General features: G+C 40.8%; 1 protein-coding gene across 3 annotated transcripts in view; it reads left to right on the top strand.

Moving 5' to 3' along the window:
- Ntm (neurotrimin) overlaps positions 1 to 17,220 on the top strand; it is a 958,641-nt gene that overhangs the window by 923,643 nt on the left and 17,778 nt on the right. For all 3 annotated transcript variants that reach the window (XM_029481303.1, XM_029481304.1, XM_021172016.1), the window contains exon 5: positions 15,588 to 15,722. In XM_029481303.1, coding sequence (XP_029337163.1) covers positions 15,588 to 15,722 — 135 coding nt within the window. The remainder of the gene's footprint in view (positions 1 to 15,587; positions 15,723 to 17,220) is intronic.

Here is a 17,220-nt window from a genome sequence, read left to right as displayed (position 1 = left end):
GCAGAATAATAAATTATATGGCCTAAGAAACGACTGAATACTCAAAAAGAATATAAAGAGTGCATGGAACTGGTCTCTGAAGAATCTAATGTGTAGAAATTCAGGAAAGTAGGGAATCTACTAAGGAGATTTTAAAGGTGTTACCAAAGAAGCAAATGTCAATTCAGAGGTTATGATGTAATAGACTCTAAGATGACCATTTAAAGGAGATAGCTGTCAACCTTGTAAATTGCTGCTGAGAAATCTTTTAAGAAATTGCCTAAACATTTGCAATGAAGTCGGAAAGTTGGCAGTCATTTGACGGCTTTGGACTGGAGAATGTGAGCAGAGAGGTGTGAACAGGTGCTAGATTGGACTGTCTCAAGCAGGAACAGAGGGTACAGGGTTTCAGACAGCACATTTGGACAGTCATTTAAAGCAGCGTGACTATGAATACAAGTCTATGGAACACAGTGCTGATGAGACAGATCGTTAAAACGTGAAGGATGAACATTCATAGAACTGGTCCAGCACAGCAGAAGCTGATGACAGGCACATAATGACAGTGGAGGCCAATGATGGAGTGATTCCTTTGAAAAGGTAGGCAGGGTAATCACATTGTGGCAGGGACAGGATCAAGTTATTTACACTAATAATATAAGATAGAAATAGAAATAAGTGGTAAGGGCTTTTTTGCATGAGGAATTACAAGATAGGTCAAGAAGTCAAAGGTTTATCACAAGGCAGTAAAGGCAGAAGAAAGGATGAACGAGCTGGATCAGTGGATTTGAGACCCAAGATGAAAGAATAATTTTTTTTTGTATCCAGTTATGTACCAAATGTTGTAGAAAGACAGAATGTTGTGGATACAGTGAAATGTTCAGATTTGTGACTTCGCAGGTAAAGTTCCAGGCAAGTTCTGGGTTTAAAATGTGAAATAGGTCACAGAATAGATCAGAGGAAAGTGTCGTGAAGAGTCATGAATAAGGGAGTCAGGTTTTGATCAATTGTATTTCTGGACAGCAGGTCTCTGAGAATAATGTAGAAGTGGGACTGGTGATAGGAACTCTAAGCCAGGATAAAGATGTTTCAAAAATGAGGAGAAATTGCCAGGTCAACATAGAAATGTGAAGAAGAGACATGTGTAATTATTAAGATGACAAGAGCCACAAAGTCACAGCTTTGAAAAAGATTCAGTCTACAACTTTTGTTAGGAATCAAAGACACCAAGTGACTATAAAGCATGTATGTTATTTGAAAATTGGTAGCTTCAGCTTGAAGGTCTGTAGGGCCATACAGATTCTCAAATCCTCATGACAGGGCCAGGCTGGTATCTCTCCAAGAATACAAGGGCATAAAGGAGCTAATGACCATGAATACCAGCATCCAGAGTGCACAATGGGAGTCCTGGGAAAGGAGAGGGAGAGTGTGGACTTAAGACAAAGGGAGGGTTAGCTGAGCCATGAACTATAAAACTGATGGAAGCAGGCGACTGACGCTTAGCGTAAAGGTCAGTGAACCACAGCTGATGGGCCAACCTCAACCTGCTGGCACTTTTGTATAGCTATTTTTTTTTTATTTTTGAATTGTTGAATATCAATCAAAAAAGAGAATAGAGTTTCTCCTCTATATCCATGGATTCTGTATTCATCTCGTCAGCTATCCACCATCCAAAGTTATTACATCTGCATGAGACATTTATCGAACACCCTTTCTTATCATTATCCTCCAAATAACATAGTATGACAAAATATTTGCATAGGTTTGTAGTATGCGAGACTTTGTAGATAATTTAGAAATAATTTAAATCCTACAGAAGGGTACATGTGATTAGAGTACTATCTGCAAATACATTTTACATTTGGCCCTTAAACCTCTGTGGATGTGGATATACTCAGGAGGTCTTGGACCCAATCCCCAGTGGTGGCTTAGGATGCAACACACTGTATCTTATAACAAGTTAAAATGACCTGACATTTAAATGTCATTGTCTACAATTAAAGCTTTGTTAAGATGCAACCACAACCATGTGGTTTCTGTGTTTCCTCTGATGCCATGTCAGTGGTGTTCAATAGTTGGCACAGAGGCCACATGGTCTGCAGATCTTAAAATTGTTACTCTTCTGTCCTTTACATTAAAAAAAAAAAAAAAAAAGATGTTGGCTGGCCCTATTCTAGAAGATATGTCACTTGTAGAAAAATAGTGATTCAGTCTGGTGCTGTGGTCTTGAACACATTAGAGGATGTCAGACAGTGTATGACTGTGGTAGATTCCTCCCGGGGATGGCATTGATGTAAAGCTTCCAGCAGAAAACAGGAGTTACAGAAGCAAGCCGCTGTACTGCCTAAGCAACTGAACAACTGCCTTTACCAACCACTTGCTTTTCTTAATTGACTTGTACTTTTTTATTTGTTCTCTGAGAATGTTGTACAACATGCTTTGATTATGTTCTCTCTCTTTCCCTGAACTCATCCCAGATTCATTCCCTCTTCAGCTCCTACTCAACTGTGTATCCTTGTTTTCCAGTCCATCACATGCCACTTTGTGCTACCCCAATATTCTTGGATGTGTGGCCTCCCACTGGAGCATGGACAACTTCTAAGAGGCTATGCTCTTTGACAAAACTGACCATTCCTCTCTTACTAGCTAAGAATTGCCAATAGCTATCGATGGAACTTCATACCCACATCTCTCAGAGATGGGCTTTGGTCTGGCTTGGGCTAGCAGAGACCTTGTACATGCTTAACATGTAATTTTATCAGCTGCCTCTCTCATACTCTCATCTCCCCTTAATGCTCCTCCCCTCCTTTCTGCCTCCTTTTTTCCCCATGCTTTCAGGTACTGACTCCATTCTGTTATCCCATTGCACTGCAGAGGGTCACAGTCAAATTTTAGATGCAGTGATTGGTCTCCTGAAGCTGAGTGTTAACACTAACAAATGACTTTTCATCAGTCAAAGTGGCAAAAATTCTCATGCCAGAGAGCAATAACTCTGGATTCTGATTGAGTGAAATGCCCCATCCTCTCATTAGTTAGGAGATAGTAAGAGTTACCAGGTGTGAAGATTTGAGGATTGCATGTTCATGTGATTTACAGGGAGCTATAGACGGCAGGCACCATCCTAGATCCAGGAAAGACATCTTAGGCTCTAAACATCTTGAACAGGAGGTGAGGGCTGAATCTGATGCTCTCGCATGGCATTACCCTGCTTGGCTGAATTCAGCACCTTCATTGGCAATCAGCTCTTTCTTGGAACCATCTCCTCCAATGCTGCTTCCCCTTCCTGCACAGAGCTACTCTGCATGTGGCACATGTCCCGTGTCCCCACACAGAGGTTCCCCTTCCTTTGCAGAGCCCCGTTTCTTGTTGATGGCAGCACTTTCCCTCTGCCTGTCCTAGGAAGGTAAAGAGCCTAATTACATTCCTCGCAATCACTGCCTACTAATTACAAATAGACAAAGCTGAATCACCACCAAGCTGATTCCACTCAGAGACAAAAAATTCACCAGATTTAAGACAGCTCTCATAGACTCTTCTGATGAGGACACACTGTGTCCTCATAGCCAGAGGAAACAGGGACATGAACAGAAAACCTTTAAGGAGGGGCATTTGTGAGGACAGCAAAACCCAGGTCTAGATTTTTTTTTCTCCATACAAAGTGTGAAATAAATTATTTTAGTCTGAGGCTATTTTGAGAAGTCTTTTCTATGTGTCCACACCTACAAACATAAAGAAAAGAAACAAACAAAGAAAAATCTTAAGAGGTAGATATCAGCCATTTTCTTAGAAATGAAAAAAGACAGTTTTAAACCGTTCATGATGGCTGTGTCAGCCGTCTAAATCAGTCAGCGATTTCACTTGATTTTACAATCACTTGGTGACTTCAATGTGCTTAACTCTGTTGTAGGTATAGAATAAATAAAAGATTCCATTCTCTTGAAAAGTAGTACACAACAAGGCAGTGTTATCCCTGAACCACAACAAACAGAGGCATATACTGAGTGGAGACAAGGGAGGACGTGTGAGGGTCAAAACAGGGTTCTCGGAAGCACTGTGCCAGACAGCTGTGAAGCCTGTGTAGATGTTTAAAGTGGACAAAGCATATAAGACATTCCAGACACAGAGCGGGAGATTCAGACGCACAGATTCATGTACTGCCTGGTATTTTTAGAATGCGGCTGGTGTGTCTGGTGCATTTGAGGAAAATGCTAAGGAACAAACCTGGAGACATAGGCGAGGGCCCAAGAGAAACTTCCGTATAGCATAATGTCAGAGTCATGTCAAGCAGAGAGTGAATTTAAATAGCAACTGGTTATTGCTATTGCCAATATTGAAGCAATACTAAGTTGGGCAATAATAGAATTAACAAATAAGCCAGACCTACCTATGAAGTTAGATAGAGAGAATAATGAAGGCCCAAATGAAGATAATAGCATTAATGAAGATGTGCAGAGAGCACAACAGGAAGTGTCAGTGTGAGGGTGGGACCCCTCCACCAGGATAATTAGATTGAAGGTGTAGAAGACATAAGATAATATGATTCCACTTCACCTCAGGAGAACTGGGAGTTGGCAGAGCTGTGAAAGGAGATAAGAAGAGGAAGTGGGGAGTCTAGGCAATCAAGTCTTGGGAACAACAGATGGGCATTTCCCTGCAGATATGAGCCTGGGGTGCAGCAGGTTCCAAAGTTGGAGTGCAGACATGGAAACCACGATCTTGGCTAGGAATTTCCATTGAAGGAGCAGTGTGAATTCAAAGTATGAATTAACTGGTAAGAGAAGATGAAAGCAGAGGAGGGGGTGGGGTCTTATCAGATGTCACCGTTGCGTACCTACCCCAAACTTCTGTGGCTTCTTTTTCTTTCTAACCCTGAAGACCTCCTGGGTGTCAATCATTCTTCTAGGGTTTTCTCCAAATTTTCTCATATAATCCTCACACCCAGTCTATAAACAGTAAAAGAATATCTGCATTTTACTACAAAGGGTGGTAAGATTGGATAATTTTTTCAAGGTTACCTACTTCCTAAACTCCTGGCTATAGGCAGAAACCAATGCCACATGTCTTCTCTTACTGTGTCACTTTGCATCCAGTTTCCAGATGTGTTTACCCGGACAGGTAGATCTCATACAAAGTAGCAAAAGTAGCAAAGCATACTGGGAAAATTAGTAAGTGCTTCTGTTGTTTTCCCTACCCTTTTCCTGTTAGAGATTCCATGTGGCTGAGGAATCCTACCTGTGTATAGTGTATAGTGTATAATGGAACTAATAACAAACTTGAAAGGAATTCACAAACAGATGGGCAAGGGGTCTGTGCATGCTCCAGGTAACACAATTAGGTAGGAAGTATCTCTGTTGATGGCTAGGTTTTAACAACTGTTTGAAAACACGCACACACACACACACACCTTTTTCTCCTACGGAAAATCTATAATGATGGATGACAAATACAAAGTTTTCAATCATGTCTCTTTCTCTCTCGGCTCAAATGTTCCTCTTCCTGCCATTCTATGTGTATGTCCATGTGACTTCTCCAGTTACTACCCTCTGCACAGGGCCGGTATGCATCCTTTCTGGACCAATTGCAAATACAGACACAGGATTTCCATCTCCAGTTTTTATAAAACCTTCTCACTTTTCTTTCAGAATCCCATTGAATATATCCCTTAAATTATCTCAATTACAGAGTTAAAACCATGGCTCTTCTTTACTCCATGCCTTACCAAACAACCGCCCTTTGTAGGAGTTTTCTTGGCATGTGAACTGACAAATGAGAGAGTCTGCTCTGCCTCTGAGAATGCTGTTTCAAAAAGGAAAGCCATGTCCCCTAACTCCCACCTCTGCCACAACCCACTACCTCCATACAGGACCTACCAGACTCCATATCTTTCAAACCAGGTCTTGGTGGGCAATGACTATACCCTTTAATAAAATGGATAATTGTCTGCTGTGCATGGGCAGTCTTCAAAAGGCCTTGTAGATAAGCTACTTTGCTTCCCATTCTCCATAAAATGTTTAAGGAAGCACACATACTGTGATGCTTTAACTCTGCCATTATCTGTTTGCTTTTGACAGCTAGATTTAGAGGGCTTTATTTTCCTTTGAGAAAGTGTGAGTTGATGCAGATTTGGTTCTAAACCATCACTACTTGTGATGTGAAGGACCACAACAGTGACAGTGCAGATACTATTTTTAACATCTTCAGCTGCTATCAGGTTCTCCTTTGGTAAAGAGTAGAATTGCCCCTAAGGGAGAGCATACACACACACACACACACACACACACACACACAAAGCTGTTTCAGGTTCAAGCTCCTGGGCCAGAGTTTAATAATCCTCCAAATAGGAAACACTGCTCAATGAGTTTTCTGAGTTTTCCTGATAGCAGTATCCCAGATGCTCATGTACCAACCTTCATGCTTCTAAGACTTCTGTGAGGTGGTAGTCAGGGAGACTGCTAGAAGCGGGCCTCTTCCTGAGCATGCCCGCTCCAGATCAGAAAGATCCTAACCCTTTAGTAGCCTCTCAAATAAGTGGACTTTCCTTAAATGATTCTGGGCATGCAGTGCCAAAAAGATTCAGTCTTTCTTCTGTTGCAACACTCTACACTGACTCCTGTCTCAAGAGAATCAGAAAGAAGCAAAGCAAATGCCTAAAGCCTGAGATGACATAGCACTGCCGGCTTCTATATTTATTGCCCCCCATCAATGTCTTTCAGATCAAATTGGCTGAGTTTTACAAATCAAAAGCTGATTTATTTATTTATATTTTATTTATTTTTTTTTTAGCAGCCATCAGCTGCACTCCTGCAAATACTCAGGTTCCAGACATCAAGCTGAGAACTCCAAGCATCCAGCTGTGCTCTTTGATTTTGATAGCATCACCCATAATGGAAGGTCTGCATGCTGAACTCAGCTGGCAGGTCCCCAAGCGGGGAACATGGGAAGGGCACCTAGCTAATAGAGCCCAATAGGCTCAGAAGTCTCACCTGCCCTGAAAACTATCACCCCTATCATTAGAGACTGGCTTTTGCTAAGAAATAAACAGATCCTGACTCCAGGGAAGAATACAAAGGACTCCGTCTCACAAAAATTTTAGGTTGTAGCTTCTCTTTTATAGAGAGTCAATTTATTCTCTCCAAATTCCCCAGTCTGAACGACCAAAGGAATTCCTTTTTTATTCTTTATACCTTAAAATATGGCACTTTGCATATGCATATTCATAAACATTGAAATATATGTGCATTCACTTCCAAATATCTAATGAATTTTAGCATACGGAGAACCTATCCTAGGCATTTTACTCAGATATGTATGCATATCTATATTTACACATGCAATATATGTTTGGAATCAATTCACATTTTGCATTGAATTTATATTGCTTCATGATGGGATCAGGTTAACAGATTAATTTTATGAGTTTTGTTTGCCTTCACAAGCAGAATTTCTACTGAACAATGAAACTATTTGGGGAATATCATCCTGTGTACATCGCATGCATAGATGAAACCCTGAAGAACTCAAACATAATTAATACCTTTGCATCCAACAGAAAGGGAATTACCAAGAACTGTTAAAATGACTTTCCCAGGAATAAGAAGTATCCATGTTAGCTAGAAATTGGGTGAGGGCACATAGGTAATGCCATGGAGATGTTTACACACGTGCACTGTGTGACATGAGCTGGCTGGTAACCAGCAGTAACCTGTTTAAGGAAGTGTCCCCCTAAAGATGGAAGCCAGCCATTTAGAACAGTTCAGCATATGTCACTTTCCAAGGATTGTCCCTGTATTTGATAGCAAAAGTAATTTTCTCACCCAGTCTTTTCAGGCTTATTCCTCAGTTTGCCGTGGGATAAAATCAGTTTGAAATCTTCCAGAACAGTTTCTATGAAAGACAGCTTTTAAATTTGCCCACTCTTGCAGAGATTATCAGATTCTCTTTTGTGTCAGCCCCCTGATCAAGATCTAGTGGAAAATTGAGCATGTGCGTGTGTGTGTGTGTGCATGTGTGTGTGTGTGTGTGTGTGTGAGAGAGAGAGAGAGAGAGAGAGAGAGAGAGAGAGAGAGAGAAGAGAGAGAGAGAGAGAGAGAGAGAGAGAGAGAGAGAGAGAAGAGAGAGAGGAAGAAGAATGTGTGTATATGTGTAAATGTATCTTTAACATTTTGTTCTTAGCTGTGAATTCAGAATATTTCTCAAGCCCTCAAGCAGACTTACCTGGGATATGCAACAATACTTGATTTGTTGTTAAGAAGAAGTGATCCCGAGAAATTGTATTTCTTGTAAATCAAATCCTATTTTAAGTGAAAAGAGTAGAGATGCTAATTAAGGGATATATGATGAATCCTTTGTAGAGTTTATTACATCCCTACCAGCAAAGATGATATCTGACCTTCTTTCATTTCTTAGTTGAGATTTGCTTGCCTTGCTTTTTTTATATGAAAGTGCCCAAATTTAGTTCATACCACTGAAACTCTTGGGTGTGATATTTCTATTCATTGAGGGGAATGTCCATCTTATGCACTCATTTCCTGCCTACAATTATCCTGTAAGACAAGTGTCATTCCATCGTATGGAAGAGGAGTCTCAACCACACAGATGCTATCGTCCACTGCAATCCAGAGGATGAGAGTTGCATCCAAACTTGTGGCTGTTCACTTGAAGCCTGAAAATGTTCCCCATAGTCTCAGCATCTCTTCAGTCACTCTTTCCAGCCTCATCTGAGGCCATCAGAATCTATTCTGCAGCAAAGGACAGAATGAGCAGAGCTCATTGGGTGGTAAAATTCTTATGACCTAAAATAATAGCAACCCTGTTGTAAATTTTATCATACGCAAGAGTAAATTTGTCCTGTGGATGGCTATAGTTATAGGAGGGGCTACAGCTGTTCCTTTGCTTAAGATTTTTATGGTATGTAGACTATAAATCATTCATCACCAATTCCATATTGTGCAAACATGTTTAATATTGGTAGTCTCACCCCACTGTACCTATTGCTATGTGGATTGTATGAAGAGCCAGTGTAATCCCCAACCTCGCTCACCCTATCATCAGAGGTTATGGACCCACTTCTGTGTCCTACATTGCCCTAATCTGTGCTTTTGGTATTACACTGCACACTCATGTAGTAGAGTGTGAAGTGTCCAGTGTGTAGTCACAGAGACTCTGTCTCCCTGCCTGTCTTTAGTTGGATCACTTTCTTCAATTCTCACGTAAAACTGCTTTTTCTAGCTGCTTGAAGTTGGTACTCAGAACCTTGCCTCTATTGTGGTGTCTCTGTGTACTTTACTATTCAGAGTGGGAAAAGAGAGTGGCTTCCTCCAGTGTAGACACCAAACTGTGCGGGCTCACTTACTGTCATAAAGGGTGGGTGGCAGCTCACTTAAGCAGCTGTCTTGAAGCCCACTCTGAATTTTTCAGAACTGCCCTGATGCAGACAGAGGGATGGGAAGTCTCAATAGTTAGTAGGTTGCTCTAGCCCTCTCGCCTTTAGCTGGCACTGCTAAATTCTGTGTTGGCATTAAATTTTAAAAATAATTCCTACTCAATTCTGACGTTGGGATTCTGGGTTCTATATTTTTCTAATTTCTGTGGCCCATTGATTTGAACTCAGCTGCTATACATACCATAAAAATATTAAGCAAAGAGTCAGCTGTATCCCCTCCAATAGCTACAGCTGTCCTCCTGACAAATTTATTCTCGGGTATGATAAAAATAATAACGTGGTTCTTATTATTTTCAGTTAAGAGAGTTTTGCCACCCAATCTGTGAACTCCAGATCTTGGGTTGGCCCCACCCTTTGCAGCGGGCCTCCCAGATCAGCACTGTGGCTAGTGATGGGCTCTGGTTGGGGCTTTGGGAGGGGAAGATCACAGTGAGCTTGATTCTGTTGGCTTCACTTTTAGTGCTTTGCTTGTCACGTTGCTTAATGAAGTAGCTATGCTCCTGAAAACTTGGCTGTGAAACATTATCTGTGAGATAATTCATACCTATTCATTGAGCTACAGTTTTAAATTAAGCATGCATTCCTCTGAGGAAATAATTGGCTCCAAGACTAGATATAAATTATACTAAATGCTTCATAAGCCTTCTGAAGTCACATATTTAAGGAAAGTCTTTTCCTAAAACACTAATAGGAATTACAGTTTTTTAAAGTCAGAAAATATAAATATCATACAAAAGACAAATGGCAGAAGTAACTCTGCCTTAGAAGCAGAGCCACCCGAGGGCTGTACATAGGCCACATGTAGTCCTGGAATTTTTATGATTGAATACAACCTGTTGAGTCACTGGGTCATGAAATTACTGTAATCACTCAAGCCAATCTATCGTGGCATCAATAAGTATTTGACAAACTATCAAGCAAACTAGTTTTCTAGATACGTTGGAAGTCAGTGATAACCATGACCTGGTTCCTATTGTGTACAAAGTTCAACTACATTGGAAAAAAATAAAAGGTCAAACTGTGGCCCACAACTGTTGTAAAACATCATTATAGCTACCGGTTCAGTGACTGCACAAAATATTTTCCTGGAAAACTATAAAAAGTCCTTAACTCAGGAGACTCTGGATCTATACATGTTAGCAGAGTCCACATAGGAATGCTTTGACTAATTCCTCTAGTAATCAATAAAGGACACATACTAATATGTCTCTGGAATGTATATAGATATAAAAATCTACACATAAACAACAAATTTTAGTATCTCACAGTTATGGATAGCTTGATATGTAAATCAAGGCATTTGTTAGTCTAGGCTCTCACTAACAACTTTGGGAAGAAAGTTTTCTTTTTTCCTACCACAGCTTCAGTGTTTTCTGGCAATCCTTGGCATGTCCTATCTTATTGGGGGCAGTCTACCATAAAAAAATGAATCCCCCTCAAAACATCAAAAAGAGAAAGGAAAGAAGAAAGGAAAAATGAGGGCCTCTGCAGAGTTACATTTGACTGATAACCAGGTCATAAGCACACCTTTTGATGGGGAACAATTCATGTCAAATTATATAATTTTCATGGACAAATCAGAATATGAGATGGAGGTGTGACTTCCTTAGGCAGACAAGAGATAGAGCCATCTGTGAAGGCAGGCTCATCATCTTCGTATCTGTCTAAGATGAGAAGTAGCAGACCTTGACAACAAGTCATAGCAGGAAGGGCTGCCATAATGGTTCAGTGGATAAAGTTCTTGCCACATGAACATGAGCACTGGATTTGAATCTCCAGCAATCACATAAAGCCCTGACAGCTGTGGTAGTCAAAGAAAAGGGATCCCTGGAGTGAGTTGGTTAGATTAGCTGTAATCTATAAGCGCTAGCTTCAAACTGAGGCACAATACAGGAGATGGAAGACACCTGCCATCAACTACTGACCTCTACACAACACACTTCTATACAACACACACATGCACATTCCCACACTCCAATCTCTCTCTCTCTCTCTGTCTCTCTGTCTTTCTCTTTCTGTCTCTCTCTCTCTCTCTCTCACACACACACACAGAGAGAGACTGAAAGTACACAGTATTCTGAAATCTCCTAAAGACAAATTAGTAGTGAAGAGAAGTTATCTAACTCACAGTTACAGTTAGCTAACTCACTGCATCATGGAACTAGATGGTACAGAGTTGATGTTGTGTGAGGCTCAACTTCTGCTCTTTACAAAGGTGGTTTGTCTGTCACCATCTTCTCCACACCAATAAACTCTAGCGTGTGATGTGTTCCTTTCCAGGGGTGCTTTTGCAGTAAGGCACAAGCATATGTTTGATCCACTTGTGATGTCGGAAGGGTTGGACCATGATGAGGGAAGTACTTTAGGATCATGAATGCTCTTCCCACCCAAGGATGCATTTTCTTTACAAGAGAAAGCCAACTCATAAACAAGCAGCTATTGATCATGAAGAGAGTCTTCAGTTGGTTTCTATCAAGTGCCTTGCCTTTTTCCCTCTTAAGAAGCCTGTAGCAATTTAGAAAGTATGCTCAGTTAAGTTGTTTTTGGTTTTTTCCTCCTCCTGTATTCTCTCTAAGCTCTTCATGCTAGAGATAAAGCCCTGATCAATTTACAGCCAGAGAGTAAATGATATTAGGGAAAAAAAACTTAAAAAGAAAGAAAGAAAGAAAATGCTAAAACTTTCTATTTTAGTTGAGCAGGTTTTACTCTTGTCTGGCATAAGTGATAGCAATAGGAACATCAGTTCTGGAGTTTCTGAGTTTCTGAGTTTAGATTACTGTTTCTGTACTTTTTCACCCCAATTTCTTTCCATGTAGGCCTCTAGTAAAGAAAGACTATGCTGGGCAGTGGTGGCACATGCCTTTAATCTTGACACTTGGGAGACAGAGGCAGGCGGATTTTTGAGTTCAAGGCCAGCCTGGTCTATAGAGTGAGTTCCAGGACAGCCAGGGCTATACAGAGAAACCCTGTCTCAAAACACCAAACCAACCAACCAAAGAAACAAACAAACAAAAAAGAAAGAAAGAAAAAAAGAGAATAAAAAAAGAAAAATTCCCATTAAGAGAAAGTGAAAGCAGTGAAAAGTAAAATTTATAGCCCTCTTTGATGCAAATGAACTGCTTTTCCCAGACCTTGTTTACTGGGATCAATGGAATCATCTGGGTTCTTCAGTTTCTCACTTTGTCTGAGCACCTATGACTGTAAAAATGAAGTCTCTTTGGTATTTGTATGACTTGAATCCCTAAATATTTGGATCAATCGACACCACATGCCTTGCCTAAATCCAAAACCATCTGCTTCTTTCCTTACACATTGCTTGGCAAGAATAAATGGATTTTCACGGTCACTCCTACCCGCCATGTTCTTGCAGAATGCTTGATGAGTTCTTGATGCCAATGACCACTTACAAGCTTGCATGTCAACTCATGACTCTACTCCTTCCAAACATTATTTGTTTTTTTAATGTCCACAGATTAAGTTCACCACAGCTCAGCTTCTGATAATCCCAGTGTGATCACAGCGAGCATATCTAGATCATCGATCTAGATTCAAAAACAAAAACAACAACAACAACAAAAAAAAAACAAAATACACAGACATGAATTGGAGAAAAGAAGTGTCCAAAGAAAACTTGTTCTTCTTGTTTCTCTGTCTTGGTGGTATGCTACCTGGCCCAGAAAGACCCAAGGTCCGACCAATCATCAGAGTGACAGTGGAGCCCAACCCAGAACCAGCTGTCCAGAGCTAATTTATTTCCTAATGCTGAGGCACTGTTAATTTATAAATTACACTGGTAATTTGAGCTATTATTAATTTCAGATGGTGTAGGGCAAGCCTAATTAAAATATGACACCAATTGCCACACATATGTACCAGGGACTACCATTTAAAATTAATGGGAATATTAAGTGTGACACTGGTCTCTGAGATGCTTTGCACAGTAATTATAGTGTTCTAGCGCGAAAAGATCTGACAAACATTGGCCTGGAATTGGTACTAAATAAACAACAGCCATGCAAAAGGAATCACAATTTCTTTACTGGCATCCCTTCTCACTTCCTCTCCTCTTCCTCAACCAAGATTCTAAAGAGTATATTAGTCTGAAATGACAATACTGATACAGAAGTTTCTTACAGTTGCTTCTTGAGTCTTTGGAGAATTCAAGATTATGGTCTTCAAGGCTGGACTGTGAACTCTGTTTTCTACTTAGTCAGTGTATCCTGGCATCTTGTGGATTTAATATTTTTAGTGTTTTTTTATGAGAAGTTGGCACTTCTTTTCTCCTTCAAGGAAATAGAAGAACATGCTGGTAGTCATACAGTAATGATTCCATAAGGCCTAAATATATGTAAATGAATGCTTTGGGCCAGTATGGTGATGCTGGATGGTGCCACAAAATTATCGTGGCTAAAAAATTTCAGGAGAGTGGACAGTGATGGCCCTTCCTTACAACATAGTGGGATGTGTTTATTTCTCTATTATGGTTGCTGCAGTTGCTATTGTTACTGTTGTCATGACACTAATGCAGACAGCACTGTCGTGTACAGCTACAGCTTACACCCCATGAGCATAATGCTTTGTATTATGCTAATTTCTTAGTTATTGGTTTTATGTTCTGGGTTAACAGAAACATGTGACATTATGGAGGGATTTTTTTTAATGGCCTACATCGAAGAGTCCCTCTTCCACTTCTGGGGCTGTCCACATGATATGCAGTTTCATGCCAGCTCCCTCTGTGCCTCTCTAAAGTATTTAGGATTAACAGCATCACCAGGTATGCAGTACATGAGAGTTTCCAAATGTTTTCATGTGTCCTGTGTTTTCTTTTCTTGGTAGCTCTCAGTAACTCTTTGAGTTAGCAGACCTATTGTGTGTGTGTGTGTGTGTGTGTGTGTGTGTGTGTGTTGCACTTAGCAAAGTGTTTCTCCATTCCTAGAGATAATTCCACTGTCAGTCTGTTGTCCCAGGACTGAGCCCAATGCCCCTTCTGCTCACCTTTTATAAATCATCCTACTTTAGGATACTGTCATTCTCATTATCTTCATTAAACACTGAAGGGAGGGTTATCACAGGAGGTAAACCACATGTGCCTTACTTTTTATTGTCAGAGAAATTAAGGCACAGGGCAGCTTCAAGACAGAACTTGAACATTTAGATTCTCTGAGTGTCTTGGGCTCAGCCAGGTGTGGTGGTACACACCTGTAATCATGTCATTGGGGAGGTGGCGACAAGATCATGTGTGCAAGATCTAAGTAACATAGTGAGTCTGTTGCTTATCCTGGGGTATATGAGGTCAGCCTGGGGTATATGAGATCAAGCTGGGACTTAGTCTTTGCATAACTGGATGCTCATAACTATACATCATGTAGAGGATGTGGTATGGATATGGCCTTCATATTAATGATTTTCCCCCTACAGAAGAGAAATAAAATGTTTGAAAATTTAAGTGATAGGGCAATATTTGTAGTCATGAATTCTTACTTCTTTCCTTCTGCTTGTCTTGTGGTTGGATATTGCATGGGTGGTCCTGATGTTGGCTTCTCATTTGAGTTTATGCCTAAGAGTTCCAGGAGATCAATGTCTGGAAAATTGCTATCTACCTATCTGTTTGTCTACTGTGAAAACAAAGGTATTTTTACTGTCTCACTGCTCGTTTTTCCTGAATAATTTGTGTGTGTGTGTGTGTGTGTGTGTGTGTGTGTGTGTGTGTGTGTGTGTGTAACCATTATGCAGTATCCTCAATTGACTCATGCCCAGGCTGGCAATACGCAGCTTAGGATCAGAAGCTTATTTTAAATGGTGCGTGGAGGTCAGAAAGAGTTAAGGTGCCTGCTCCAGTCCCAGAGCTGGATGGACCACGTGGTATGATCCCAGCAGTGTAAATGTCAAAATTATTAATCACTTATGGTGATCCAGTTAATTCTCTCCATACATGAGTTCAGGAGGATCACAAACACTGCGGCTGGGACACTGGGCAGCCAAGGGAAAGAGGGTGTGAAAGCAGGGAACGAAATAAGGAATGAGAAAGAGAGACTCTGTAGAGTTCCCAAAATGTTGAGCTGACAAAGTGACATTTCTCAGGGTGCTAGTGGTTCATACTTTGTTTTCTGGAGAGAGGCCTGTGCCTTTGCCTCCTACTGACTACATATCCCTCTTTCTCCCGCAGCTGTTGGCTTTGTGAGTGAGGATGAGTACCTGGAGATCCAGGGCATCACTCGGGAACAGTCAGGCGAGTACGAGTGCAGCGCCTCCAACGACGTGGCGGCACCAGTGGTACGAAGAGTGAAGGTCACCGTGAACTGTGAGTGGCCTTGCCAGACCGACCCCACTCCTGGAGTGTGCGAGGGTGGTCTGCTACCAATACTGCAGCAATGAACCAGCCCTCAGAGGGACAGGAAAGACCCAGCGACACTTCCGGCTCTCTGCTTTCAAGAACTAAAGAGTCCGAGAGTCCAAAGTCATCTGTTGTTTTGTTTTGTTTCACAGCCCTGGGTGCCACCCTTCTTTTTAAAAGTAGCTGAGAGTAACTTTATATATTACCAAACTTTTATACATGACTAGCAAATCAATAAACGGCATTGAATGCATGCTTTATATAAATGTACTTTCAAATTCAAAGTTTTCCAGTAATTTAATTACATGAGGGAGTGGCAACCTTCCCAGACAGATCTTCTCAGTAGGCAGAGAGACCTGAGCTAGAAAGACTTCACCTGTGTGAGCTACGCTTTTTGTATCTCAGCCTTTCATAATGAAGATGTTGCGGTACATAGACTACAATTTCAATATAAGTACAAATGCAAATTGGTAGGAAATCTCAAATTTTTATTTTTAACTAACAGAAACAAAATGCAAAATCTCTGAAGGCCACTTCACTTTCCTTTTATCAACCTTCTAAATTCTCCCTGACATTGATCTACATGAATTTTCTACCAATTTTTCACCCTTTTTCTTCTGGGTTCCTTGCTATGTGCCTTGACTTGGTTCCCTATGACTTGTGGAAAGTTCTTGCTTACAACAGAATATAACCTAAGACCTAGAACAGCACCATGAAAGCCTCTGCCCCTCAACATGGGTGGGATGGGAGAGGGGAAGGGCATCTGAGATTAATGTTTGATGTGTAGTGTCTTGATTTGTGCTCCATTTTGAGCCTAGATGTTATGAAACACTTTAAGTAGGAAAAGTAAGACATGGCTACCCTGTGTCCCTATTAGTTAAAGTTTATTTTTATAACTGAAATTATTTACAGTTATTGACTCAAATTATTTTTAAAATGTAAAAGCGAAGGAAATAAAAACATATTATGGAAATTAGTAAAAGGGGGAAGTCAGCCCATGACATATGAAATATGAAGCAGCTGGCTGCAGGGTTCATATTCAGAATTTGTCTTTACAATGCTAAAGCAAAGGGAAGGTCATCTGCTGTAAGATGTGCATCATCTGCCAAGATAAAAGCAAGTGATTTTTTTTTTTAGGCGAAACCTTGCTTGTCCTAGTACTGTGACCCCAGAGAAAATTCTCCCCAGGATCTGTGCAAATTGACACTTTCCATTACAATTCACATCCCATGTACAATGTCCCCGCATCAAACAGAGCAGCAATTTTAGTGAGCCTGTGTTTTTTAATACCCATCAGGGCAAACTGCTGGGATGCCACAGGTAGCTGAGTGAAGACTTCAAATGAAGGCAGACCAAGAAAGGAGGTCTAGTTTAGCACGGGATCCATTTCAGAATGCCCGTGGGAAGGGCTGGTTTGTATATCCTTCAGGCAACTCTCCATGAATATTATTAGTTATAACCGAGT

Source organism: Mus caroli, chromosome 9 (assembly GCF_900094665.2).
Source record: "Mus caroli chromosome 9, CAROLI_EIJ_v1.1, whole genome shotgun sequence".
Lineage (NCBI taxonomy): Eukaryota > Metazoa > Chordata > Mammalia > Rodentia > Muridae > Mus > Mus caroli.
The sequence above is the reverse complement of the archived record's forward strand: the minus strand, read 5'-3'. Positions and strand labels throughout refer to the sequence as shown.